This window comes from Uranotaenia lowii, chromosome 2 (genome assembly GCF_029784155.1).
Source record: "Uranotaenia lowii strain MFRU-FL chromosome 2, ASM2978415v1, whole genome shotgun sequence".
Taxonomy (NCBI): Eukaryota; Metazoa; Arthropoda; class Insecta; order Diptera; family Culicidae; genus Uranotaenia; species Uranotaenia lowii.
Window position 1 is genome coordinate 119,768,316 of NC_073692.1, and position 12,328 is coordinate 119,780,643.

At 36.6% G+C, this 12,328-nt stretch overlaps 3 protein-coding genes across 5 annotated transcripts; 1 reads left to right on the forward strand and 2 right to left on the reverse strand.

Moving 5' to 3' along the window:
* Window positions 1-2,765: 2,765 nt before the first annotated feature.
* Window positions 2,766-3,170, reverse strand: LOC129741811 (uncharacterized). The gene has a single exon (XM_055733602.1). The coding sequence runs from the start codon at window positions 3,168-3,170 to the stop codon at window positions 2,766-2,768; it is 405 nt and encodes a 134-aa protein (XP_055589577.1).
* A 1,459-nt stretch (window positions 3,171-4,629) lies between these two features.
* On the reverse strand, window positions 4,630-7,240 carry LOC129745670 (neuralized-like protein 2). Of its 3 annotated transcripts, none has more exons than XM_055738934.1 (3): window positions 6,852-7,240; window positions 6,534-6,787; window positions 4,630-5,936 (listed from the first exon to the last, which is right to left on the reverse strand). In XM_055738934.1, exons 2-3 carry the CDS (start codon window positions 6,751-6,753, stop codon window positions 5,389-5,391), a joined length of 768 nt encoding a protein of 255 aa, XP_055594909.1. In that variant the 5' UTR covers window positions 6,754-6,787; window positions 6,852-7,240; the 3' UTR covers window positions 4,630-5,388. The 3 variants fall into 3 exon arrangements, with proteins under 3 accessions (XP_055594909.1, XP_055594910.1, XP_055594908.1); XM_055738935.1 differs by having other exon boundaries at window positions 6,534-6,790; XM_055738933.1 differs by having other exon boundaries at window positions 6,534-6,797.
* An 877-nt stretch (window positions 7,241-8,117) lies between these two features.
* Window positions 8,118-9,815, forward strand: LOC129747241 (uncharacterized). The gene is made up of 3 exons (XM_055741339.1): window positions 8,118-8,276; window positions 8,347-8,689; window positions 8,758-9,815. Exons 2-3 carry the CDS (start codon window positions 8,353-8,355, stop codon window positions 9,660-9,662), a joined length of 1,242 nt encoding a protein of 413 aa, XP_055597314.1. The 5' UTR covers window positions 8,118-8,276; window positions 8,347-8,352; the 3' UTR covers window positions 9,663-9,815.
* The last annotated feature ends 2,513 nt before the right edge of the window (window positions 9,816-12,328 follow it).

Below are 12,328 nucleotides of genomic sequence, written 5' to 3' on the forward strand. Positions count from 1 at the left end.
GTTTCAAATCCAATCGAGTTACAGTCTTCGAGTGAATTATTTGTCTCAAATTAGGCTTTAAGAAAATCTACCATAAAAAACAATCAGCTAATGATGAAAAAAGTTATTGATGAAAAACCAGTATTTTTCGTTCCTTCCGGGCAAAATACCTCAAAATTTTATTCACGTTTGAGACTCAAGCAACCCCTCCCTATGGTCAGATCTTCCTGAAACTTGGCATGAGACCTTCTGGTAAGGTAATAAATAATTTTGACTTGGAGCGAGTGAGATTTATCTTGTTTCATTCTTCCTATACTATGATAAGTGTACTGCGATTCGATAAATTATTCAAAACTGCAAAAATTACAATTATGGTGAAGTAGCCATAACTTCTTCAATTTTCAACCGATTTTGATAAATAACCACTTGAAATCTTTGTTTTAAATTGAAATTTAAGCGCAAAAGAAAATCAGATTTTTTGAATGCTACCATCGAGTCTAAAACTTTCGATGAAACAAAGTTTTCTCTAAAAAAAAGCGTTTTTTCTAATTTTTTTTCTCATAAAGCCACTAATATCAACAATACTGTTGGTCAAACACAAAAACAGTGTTCAGAGGATCGATAGAAAATTTATTCACCTCCAATATGCAAAAGAGAGATTTCAAATTACTGTTATGCCGTCCGAGATATTTTAATCTAAGTAGGGGAGATGGGGGCATAATGGCCACCTTAAGGAAAACGGTTATTTAACCATAGAAAATAGCTATAATATGGAGGTTACATTATTGTTTCGTGTTCAGACACTTGAAAAGCCTATTCCCTAACGGGCTGAAACGTGAAAAACTAGATGAAAACGTTATAAAATGCATTTTAAAAATTTTTGCCAAAAGCTGAAAACCAGCCACTGTGGAGGCATAATGAGAACCCCCCCTGAGGCAGTATGAGCACCATTAATCAGAGCAAGATGTGCGTTTTTGCCGGGGAATCTAGCAGCGAATTCAATTCGATGAAGTCAGGTGAGTCGTAGATTCATCAAACAAAGCAATAACAAAAAATCTAGGTCTGTTTGTAGAATACAAACAATTCACGCACGCTCATACATTAAGTGCTTTGTTCGGAGGATGATGCTACTAGCCGTATAATGTAACAATAAAAAAATCGATCATGAATTGTGAATGGAAAAAAATCACCTCGAACAGAAATCTAACTCTAGTCTTTTGATTACCTCTCCGACACCTTACCAATAGGCTAAATCGTCGGATGAAAACTAGTCAAGGTGTGGCGCTATAAATCAAATTTAATTCGCTGCTAGATTCTACGGCAGAAAATGCTCATTATGCCTCGATAATATGGTGCTCTATATGCCCCTAGTCAACAAATTTAAGTAAAAACGTGTTTTAAAATTGATAAAAGTGAAAAATCAAAAATTTTATGATGGTAAAAATTGAGAAACAATGTGTACATCATGTTGCAGTGCGTACATCATAGATCAAGGTTATTTTAAGATCATAAGAGCTTATTTCGTGGTGCTCAAAAATTATAATATTTTCGTAACTTGAGAACCAAGCTAGTTTTTTTAAATATCTCTGTAAAGATGATAAGGAGATTCCTTTTTTTGTGAAAAATTAATACTATAGGAAGTACGAAACAAATCCTAATGAAAATTTATTTAAGAAAATACGCACTTTCCGTAGAAAAGCGTAGTTCTCATTATGCCTCGGGTGCTCGTTATGCCCTCATCTCCCCTACAAGAACTTTTTTAATTTTTCTGAAATTTCATATTTGGAGCATAACTCAAAAACGGTTCTACTGAGATTTTTTTGAATTTCATTTTCGGATTCATCGCCCGATTTTACATTAGAAATGTTGGTCAGTTAATCAAGTTCACGATTTTTTTAAAATTTTGTAAACTAGTGTTATTAGTCATCCTTTTGTACAGGTTTTTTTTTATTTCATGTTTGATTCTTCGGGTGCAGAATTTTGTCATCTGCAGTATGCAAAAAAAAGTTTATCCACCCTCAGCGAAAAACTAGATTTATTCCAAAAAACCTTACGGAAAATTAAAACACAGTTAATTTTTGTTCAGTTTATTATTGTTTATGTCAATTCATTCAAGTTCCAAATAAAAAACATATTGTTGCATTTGAGATATGATGTTAAAAAGAAGATAAAAAATAACGCAAGAAAATTTATCCACCCCTCTGGCTCACATAGCTTTAGTACTTCGTGTGACCTCCTTTGCAGTTGTTTCCGGGGTGATTTTGTCCCATTCAGTTCAGATTACCAATTGCTGGATTGCTCCTGAACCTTTATTTTAAAAATTGACCAGAGATGCTTGATCGGATTAAGGTCGGGAGACTGTGTTGGCCACTCCAAAACCTTGATACGCTTTTCTTTGAACCATTGCGAAACCAGCTTTGAGGTGTGTTTCGGATTTCCGTCTTGTTGGAACGTATATCTGCGCCCCAACTTGAACTTTTGTGCAGACGCTAGTAGTTTCCGCTTCAAAATATCCAAATAAACCTCCTTGGTCATGATTCCATCGATGAATTCAAGTTCTCCAACGCCGAATGTAGCCATAGATCCCCATACCATGACTCTACCTGCAAATGAAAATCAAAGTTATGCTCAGTTGGCTGAAAATCAGTGTATGTTACGTAACGCACCACCGCCATGCTTGACTGTAGGCCGCAAAAACTCATTTTTCAAACTTTCACCGGTTCGCCGCCATTTTCTTGTGATACCATCAGACCCAAATAGCATTAATTTCGACTCATCTGACCAAATCACCTTATTCCAGTCATCACTGGTCCATGAAATGTGGTCCAGGGCCACTTCAATCTTTTTTTGATATGACCTTTCTTATGAAGACGATTTCGCACGGATTGTGATGTCAGTTGAACGGAAAATTCACTTTCAATCTGTTTCGCAATTTTCGGAGCTGATAGTCCCCGGACCAGCTCTGCCTTCTTTACGATAGCACTGTCTATTCGGCCTGTAGTCTTTGAAGAACGCCCTGATCGCTTAGCTGGTGAGATTGAACCACGCTGTTTGTACACCTGAACAATCCTAGCAACCGTATCTTTATTAAGCTGGACAATATCGACAATATTACGGTAGCTTATGCCGGTTTTGTGATGTTCAACAATCAAATTTCGGATGCTGATCGGAATTTGTGCTTTTTTGGGCATTTTGCAACCAATTACTCCCAGTTTTGAACACGAAACGAAAACTTTAAGAGCGCTAAATGACAGCTAGACGCAATGTTTACATTCAAGAATGCTGCAGGCTACACACTAAAACTTTGTAAAACACACTTAAATCGTAGTATCCATTTGAAGGTGGCTAAACTTTTTTTTGCGTATTTTTTTACCCTTTTTCATAATTTATCACATAAAACCCCTAGAAAAGATATAAACGCCGTATTTTCAATGGCAATATAATAAATAAACATAAAATCAAGCGTGAGTTTTCAAAAGGACGTATGTAACATCAGACAAAATCTGAGAAAAAGGAGGGACAAAATTATGTTAATATAAATAAATGCTATTTAAAGCTGTTTGATCTAGAATCAAGTTTTATCATGGCAGCTGTAGGAAAAACAATAATGTTTTAATTATAGGTTTGAGCATACTGGATTTTTTGCTGTTTCCTAGTGAATTTGTTAAAAAAAATATTTTACACCGTATTGTTGAGTTTTTTTTTCACATACGCCATAATGATTCGTCGTTGTGACAGTTTAATATTTACATACACCCTTTATGATTCGTCGCTTGGACAAATTGTTTTCATTATGCGTCAAATCAGATACGTCGGTTTTTTCACATCATTGCAGATGCGTCAGTTTTAAAATAATAATTATTTTAAAACTGACGCATCTGCAATGATGTGAAAAAACCGACGTATCTGATTTGACGCATACGACGGTTTGCTGCGATCCTATCTGCTGTGTGTGCGATATTATTTGTTTTGACAGATGCGTCGTTTTACCAAAAAGAGGTGTAAAGAAGAATTTCGAAAACACTGAGAAAAGATGACATAGGTCGTTTGTATATTTTTTTTAGCTAACGGCATATTATTTTTTTTTGTACAAACAGTTAATTCATACAGAAGAAAATAAAATTTACTATACCGTGCAAACAGTAACTCAATTTGTTTACTTTTGCGACATACGTCCTTTTGAAAACTCACGCTTGAAATGATAATTTGTGGAGGTGACTGAAATCGAAGCTCTTATGAGCAACAAGTAGTGCTTGTGCTTGGTGGTCCGCATCAAAGATCCGCATCAAAGGTCCGCATCAAGGGTCCGCATCAAAGGTCCGCATCAAGGTTCCGCCTCAAGGGTCCGCATCAAGGGTCCGCATCAAGGGTCCGCATTAAAGGTCTGCATCAAGGGTCCGCATCAATGGCATTGTCGTGATTTGTGGCTTGTTTTGCCACACGTCTCAGATCAGCATTAGTGCTGATCCGTTTCCCCGTCTTCTCCAGTTTGGCACTCATGCGGACTTTTGATGCGGACCCTTGATGCAGACCTTTGATGTCATTTTGGTGACTTCAATTTGATTTCTCGTTTTTTTAGATAACTTCGATTGGCCTCTAGCTTATGTTCGGATTTTTTGTTTTTTCGAACAGACAGACTCAAGTTTCGGATCTCAAAAGCAGAGCGAATATGTTACATACAATATATATTTATTTATGCTTTTTTCAATCTTGTTTATCTTTGTGATCAAACAAAATTTCCCTTAACATATACTTTCTTAAGTGATAACATAATGTGGAAAAGCTTTACTTGGTTCTTTTTCCCTTCAAATCATCGTATCAAACCCAATCTCCCTTCTATCTACTCCGTGGAATACCATTCAAAAGAATGTAAATGTGTAGGTCTGCAATAATAACAAGTTGTTTTGCGTGTCTTCTGTCCAGGGTAACCAAGAGTGTTTTTTGAAATAGGAAACATTTATTTCCAGTCAAATATGTTGGAGAAATTTAATAAACAAAAAAAAAATAGAAAAGTTTTAAAACACAAAATAAATTTTTGTTATCAATTCTAAACTGGAGTCAGACTTTAATTGAAGAATGAATATTAAATTTTATAACGTTTGATTCACATTTGCAGAACGGAGCATTTGTTTGTGCTAAACTTGTCGGAGATTCCCTTTTCTTGACATATCAGTTATCGGTATTTTGAGATGAGAAACACAGATGTTTTACACGGAGAATAGATTTGAGTAAACTATGATGGTTCCACGATGGTGGCATGGAGCCGAACCCAATTCAAATTTTATGTACAGAGTTGAAGAACCTATAAATAATGTTCAAACCCAATCACAACTTTGAGGACAGTCAGGAAGATAACCCAACAGTAATGGTTTACCAGCAAAATAGCAATAGATATCTTAAAATTTCATCTTACAAGCCATACTGTAGAAGGTACTCTTTTAAACTTTCGGGCAACGGTAGCCGCCGGATGTCCGATTTCGGAACCCTGGACAGGATGGCATCCCGACAGGCGCTTTGTAACGTTGAGATACCGTACAGTTGAATGATTTTCACCTGTTTGGTTGTGCCGTAGACGTCGATGACCACGTGAAGTGCCCCCTTTTTGTAGGGAATATCCAGCGTGCACGGACCCTGATCTTCACCGTTGATGATGAAATGCATTTCGGCCTTGTCGGCTTCGTTTGCCGTAGGCACAAAAACGATTCCGATGCGGGAATTGGTGTCGGTCGGTAAAATATCTGCACTAACCCCATCTTGCGAAATCGGCCGCAGCAGACTGCGCGGAAACGCTCCTCGTGAGGTTTTCACATTGATTCCGTCCCCCAGGATGCTACTTTTGGTGGTTACACTTCCGACGGTTCGTGTAATGGGGAATACCCAGCTGGAACCGAGATTAGCGAGATCAGGAAGTGCGTACTGCAACGACGATGCCGGTTTGATGTCCAGCTGTGTCAGACCTGAAGTAGAAGGATTTATAGGGAAGTTCAGACATTTTTTTTATTAACATCTAAAAAATTAGTTATAATTTGATCCACAATTTGGATATAGATAGAAATAGGACAGCTTTACTACAGATTTATAAGCTAAAATGTGATGTCCGTTTTCTCATAGATGACGTTAGTGAGCGAATCACTTTAGACTCATAAAGTTTAATAAAAACAACATATGTTAATCTTCAATCTAAGTATTAGTGCTTAGGACTGCTTTTATCCAAAGCTGCAAAGCTAAGACGACATCTCGCAGAGCAACATTGTATTAGCACTGACTATTATTGACTGACTGACTCCCAACGATTTGTTCGAGAAAAAACAGGTTATTACATATCTTGTTACTTCGAGATCTTTGGTCTATATGACAATCATACACTCACTAGCGCCATCTATGATCGAACACTGGATTTAAGCGTATACGCTTCATCTATTTGTAACTTGTTTTGTTAAGGGAATAACAAATTGATAGTTTGTTAGATTGTTTCCTGATGAATGTTGGAACTACTTTTGAAACACGACATTCAGTCAGTTTTAAAAAGGCGTTCATGAACAAACTAATCTTACCCAGTCGCATGTGCCCACTCCAGCCGCGTTCATTTTTCTCGATCTCCAGCAGGAAAACTTCGCCCGGCTGCAGCGGCTTCTCGCTGAAGGTCAGCGCATTGCCAAAACTGGCCTTCCGATAGGCGACGGTATTCTCCTCGAATAGGATAATGTTTTGACCGTGGTAGGGATGGAAACGAGACAACATTTTCCTCGGATAGACCACGGTCATACCTTCCATGTACTAATTGCACCCTCTTTTTCTATTTTTTTACCTGCTAAGAACTGCTTGCATCAATTAAAAGCTACGATGAAGTTTTAAAATCAAAATGGTCTTACCAGGCCAAACAGCACGGGGTATTGTTACTGGGCCACGGCTGTGGACTTTCAGGACGATGAAAGTTTCGTTATCTTCGTGGCAATCTTCACCTATCTCAGAGATCAGTGAAATGCATCCATAAAAAAATCTTTACTCAGGTGTCAATGTCCCTGACCTCAAAACATAAAGAAATTAAGTTTTCGTCACACCTCCCTTTACCAAACACTTTATTGCTCTTATAAAACACTTGATTAACGAAGCAAATTGTTAAAACTTCTATGAGAAATCACTCGAGTCTTAATGTATACACAATTCGTATCTGAACGGGGAATTTAAACACATTTTCAAAAACTTTTCCGATTTATGCGTCGTTCATCACATTTTCTTCTCCTTCTTCTCGGTTGTTGTTGTTGTTGACGTTATATTTTGCACAAACGTTTGCCCCAAATCAAATTTGTAATAAAGTTAAGCTTACCGGGAAATGGGTAAAATTCTAAAATGTCTTTTTATTTTTCTAATTTCAGTCACATCATTTTAGCAATTTTAGTCTTTTTTGTCATTTCTGCCATTTTTTCGTTCTTTAAATTTTGACATTGTCATTTTTGTCATTATCTAGCCATTTTTGTCATTTTTTGGTATTATACATTTTAATCATTTTTGTGATTTTGGTCATTCCGGTCGTTTTTATTATTTTGGTCGAATAATGCTGTATTTATTATGAGCTTTTCGAATTCTTTGTTTAAATTTAAGACTGGTATAAACTTTGTACGCTTTTTGATTGTTTTCAATTTTAATTCAAAAAATATTCGAAGGCTTGAAAAAGCAGTTTTTAAATAAATATTTTTTCAGGGGGATGGCAAGTTGGCTCTTCTGGCGATCAAGAATCTTTTTCTTTTTTTCTATCCATCGGGAGAAACGTTTATGGTGATTTCCTCTCAAAGCAGTACGGAATTGAAAAAGTCAAAATTACAACCAATGAGGAACCAGAAAGATTGTTGTGTTAGTGTGCAACCATTAATAATTCTCTAGGATTTGACATTTAGTTCGGGTCCTTGACAGCAAAACGTCAGGTTTGTTATGGGCCCAGAAAATCGTGGGCCCGTAATTTCGATGGTTGTCAAATTCAATGACAAAGGATAGGCTTGCCATCCCCATGGTATTTTTACTAGATCTTGCACCACTGCTTCGTGGTTTGCATTAAGTTAAAAAATAGAAAAACATGAGTAATTTTATCTGAGCTTGCTCAAATTCAAATTTTGATCGCTATTTTGTTCAGTGTACCACAATCCAAACAAAAGCGTTGAGCAAATATTCGTTTCAAAGATAAAAGTTTTATAATTACAAAAGTTATATTAAAAACGGTTTAAATAAAAACAATAAGCTGCGCACGATTATATAATGTTCTCATTCTGATACATTTGACTTGCAACAGGGAGCCACCGAAGGTAAAATGACTGATTTACTGAGGCAAGTATCCTTTCTCAATGTTGCACTAACATTTTTTTTTTGTTTTAGCTAAAAATGGTTCTGGCCGAGATTGCCGACTTTATTCTCAACGTAATCTTGTTGGTGAAGTATTTTCTAAAAATTAGCATAATTATTGGAAAATTATTGCTAGAAACCATCATTTTCACAACGGGGCTCGTTTGGAGCGTTCTTCGAACTGTGTGCTATTTTTTCGTAGTCTTCTACGAAGATTATTGGTACTTTCTGGAGGACTTTAAAAATGGTCTCGATTCGATTGGTCAGTTTTTCATCAATTCGTTGTCGTCCGTGGGTGAACTTCTGATAAGCAGTTTAAACACCACAATGAATATCGTTAGCGCAATACATCACGGCGTTGAAAAGCTGAGTTCAGGTATAATCAAATTACCTTTTAGTCAGTTCATTCGGTAATCCTAAATTATTTTTTATTTTTGGTTTAAGATTTTGTGGCAGGACGATTTCTGGAAGGGCCTATTTTCACTATCGAATTTGCTAAACAGGCGCTGATTCAGATTGGAAGCGGAGTCTGGTTTTTGGTAACATTACCCGGACACATTATCTGCAACTTTTGGGAGATTTCCAATGCCGGACTAGAGATAGCTGTCAACGCGTCATGTCACATTGGAAGTATACTGTCAGAAACAAGCTACCGACTGGTCAATTACCTAATTCGAGACGTTCCATTCGAATCTGCGGCCGGTTTGGTCGTTTTATGGCTGGCATATTTATTCCCCAATGTTACCAAAAAAGTCGGTAGATTTTGTTTCCTGATTATCCGTTATCTGTACCGTAAAATGCTTCCTATTGGACGTGGAATACGCTCAAAACTGAACCAATTTACAGATAAGATTGCCCAATTCTTCATACGGATAATCATGAAAGTTCTGGAGTCTTTCGATTTTTTGCAAGCCCGTGCGAATCTCATCTACGACCGCGAAATTCGTGGGGCAGTGAACTTCATCCGCGACTTCTTTAGCTTTTCCGACTTGAGAAGACGTGCTAGTAATCTTCAAGCACGCCAAACTGGCATTGCTCATCATCATAGCCGTGAACAGAACAGAGAACAGGATCTGACGGATTCTTCTCGGTCTTCGTCGACATCATCGGAACGATCGACGGCAACGGAAGGCTCCCACATTCAGGAAAGTCCTACCAAGAGACGCAACGACACAGGACCGGCCATCGGGCTATGTATAATTTGTGAAGACTTGGAAAAATCGGTGGTTCTGGTGCCCTGTGGCCATCTGTGCCTGTGCAAGCGCTGTGCCGATCAGTTAGGAAACTACGATCGATACTGCCCGATTTGCCGTACACTGATCTACCGTAAGGTGGACGTTTTCATATAACTCTCGTACAGCCTGGCTGATCTCTCTGATAAGAACTTATATTTAGCGCAGATGAAGAGACTGATGTGTACTACCGAAAGCGATACTGTGTATTGTCTATAAGTTGTGTACGTACATTGATAAAAGTTACGATTAAAATTTAGCTTAAAGGAATACCTACCATTCGATTTCATTTCGACGTGAGAAACAAACACAGAGGCTCCTTTCGATCTAGGCAACCAGTCCGAACGCTTTGGGGTGTCAAAATCCCAACGATTCTTTTTCGCAATAAATCAAGTCGACTTGAATAAAAAATTCAAACTAATTTTTTCATTATTTCTTCAATACTTATCAAATCTTGTATCGTCTTACTTTATCATGTTGTATTTTTCGTTTTAGTTTCCATACTTTTTTTTCCTTTTTTATAGGAATTAAACCAATTAAGGTCTGGTTTTTGGTTTCATTAATTTTATCTGGTTTCTTTTTGCTTTTGGATTCACTTTTGTTATTTTTGTGGTTTTAATCATTTTTGCAATTATGCTTGTATTGTCATCATTGTAAATTTTGATTTTTTTTTTCAATTGTAATATTTTTTGACATTTTTGTCAATTTTTCTGTTTTGTTCACAACTCGGTATTTTTTGTCATTGAAATTAAGTTGAAAACCTGTTTTTATATTTTCAGACAAATTACATAGTCATGTAAGTTTTGTTTTTGTCTTTGTAGATGCTGAATTTAGTCACTTATTATTGAGAAAACTTACAATTATGATTTTTAAATATACCGTACGATTTGGACACTTATTGCTTGATCAATTACTGTAACAGCTGTCAACCAGTTTTGGTACAAAAATGAAATTTTCAGCCTTCAGCTTAATAACGGAAACTCTAAGACGAAAATTGTGTAAAACTTTAATCAAATGTGATCTCAGTTTTAAATCTCTCTTTAAATTGTTTTTTTTTTTAAATTTAAATTCCCCCCGGTAAGATTGAATTCCTGCTGTGAAGATCGGTGGAACCAAAAACAATTTTTAAAAGTTTTAAATTTGTCACGTTATTGAGTTGAGTTGAAATATGCTGGATTCACGTTCATTTTCAAAATGGATCATTTGATTAAGCTCATACGTATGTTTTGATGTCCTAATTCTTAATTACAATCTGCATTGCTAAATATCCATTTTTTTTTTTTTAAATTTTATATCTTTGGGTTAACATTTGTTAAGTCTATTTCCAATCATTTTACTATTTTTTGAAATAAATTATCAACAATAAATAATAATGCAATTAAATCCGATAAAAAAAATCATGTTCTTACATATAGTTAATTTAGCCACACGAGGTACCTGAACGCATTGAAAGTTATGGCTCAATGTTCATGGCCGCATCCTTACAAGCTACCGGGCCCAACACAGAAGGAAGATTCGAACGTTCCACGTCCGAAAACTAAATCTACAAAATCGATAATTTGATTATGCTAACTGAACCATAACGGAAAGTAAATGATGGGTCGTTAAATTTTAGAGGCTCATCATACTCGTAGGTATAGGTACGCATCTCGGGACGATTTCTTTCTGTTGCCCATTCTCGCCGCATCTTTGCGAAACGCGCATCGCACAGGAAAAGGCTCAATTTACGATGCTTTCTTTGTTTCCTTAGGGGAGAGTGAGGAGACTTGATCCCTCGGATATATCTCGTACTGGAATCTCTTACATAAATCTAATGTTTCAGAAAAAAGTGCCCAACCGAGCAAAGCAACAATGCTGTTACCATATAAAATTGCAAAAACTAGATGAATCGTGATTTTGTCAACAAAAAAAATCGCCAGAAAGTATGCTATAGCTATAGCTATATGACTATAAAGTTGTAGTCAAACTTTTAGATTTCCCTTTACCTAAGGCTTTAAAACTGAGAAACAAAAGGCTTTAAAACTGAGAAACAAAAAGTAATACGGCAAAAAATAGTCAATCTACCTTTTATCTTTCAACTTGCTTGATATCTGACAATAGTGAAGCGTCTCTGAATGAAGGAACAAGTATACCTACACACAAAATTTTCGAGGCCGGAAATTAGCAAAATTTTGCTCAAATTTGACCAGCTAGAAACTTAGCAATCATTTTAGCAAATTTTTCGAGCTGAAATTTTAGCAAACGAGAGAAAAAATTAGCCGCCGCAATTTTTGCTCACTTTTTTTAGCAAAAACCGGTAGAAAAGATCTTATTGGATTTGAAATTCAATATTTTTTATTTTTTCGTTGGAAATTCGGGAGAGATATCTGTTTTTAAAATAGAAAACCAAATGTTATTTTCACTTTTTTATTTGACAAATTATTTTTCAAATTTCACTACACTTTCGGCACTTGAGAAACAAAACAGCACTTGACCGCAGTAACTGGACCATCCGCCGAGCAGAAAACAGATGAGGCCAGATCGGCTTACTTCTTAAGTCGGTCATCCTGATGGCAGCAGCAACCTGTAGAAAAAAAAAAAACCAATGAATTTTTCAAATTCAAATCCGGACTTTCCATTGGCGAAATCGGTTCTTACCTGTCTGCTCCCGGTGTCAATCTTCATCCAATTGTCCATCACATGCAGCGATGTCGACCTGGCTTCCATTCCGTCGTTGTCAGCCCAGTCTTTGCAGGTTCCGCCAGCATCTAATTTGTTCAAAAGCACTGATTCGCGTCGAACTA

Bases quoted from the DNA above. Each gene is read 5' to 3' on its own strand.
- LOC129741811 (XM_055733602.1), bottom strand. From the start codon at position 3,170: ATGCCCAAAAAAGCACAAATTCCGATCAGCATCCGAAATTTGATTGTT.
- LOC129745670 (XM_055738934.1), bottom strand. From the start codon at position 6,753: ATGGAAGGTATGACCGTGGTCTATCCGAGGAAAATGTTGTCTCGTTTC. The intron at 5,937-6,533 runs GTAAGATTAGTT...CTTCTACTTCAG, and splicing joins GAGTGGGCACATGCGACTGG to GTCTGACACAGCTGGACATC.
- LOC129747241 (XM_055741339.1), top strand. From the start codon at position 8,353: ATGGTTCTGGCCGAGATTGCCGACTTTATTCTCAACGTAATCTTGTTG. The intron at 8,690-8,757 runs GTATAATCAAAT...TTTTGGTTTAAG, and splicing joins CGTTGAAAAGCTGAGTTCAG to ATTTTGTGGCAGGACGATTT.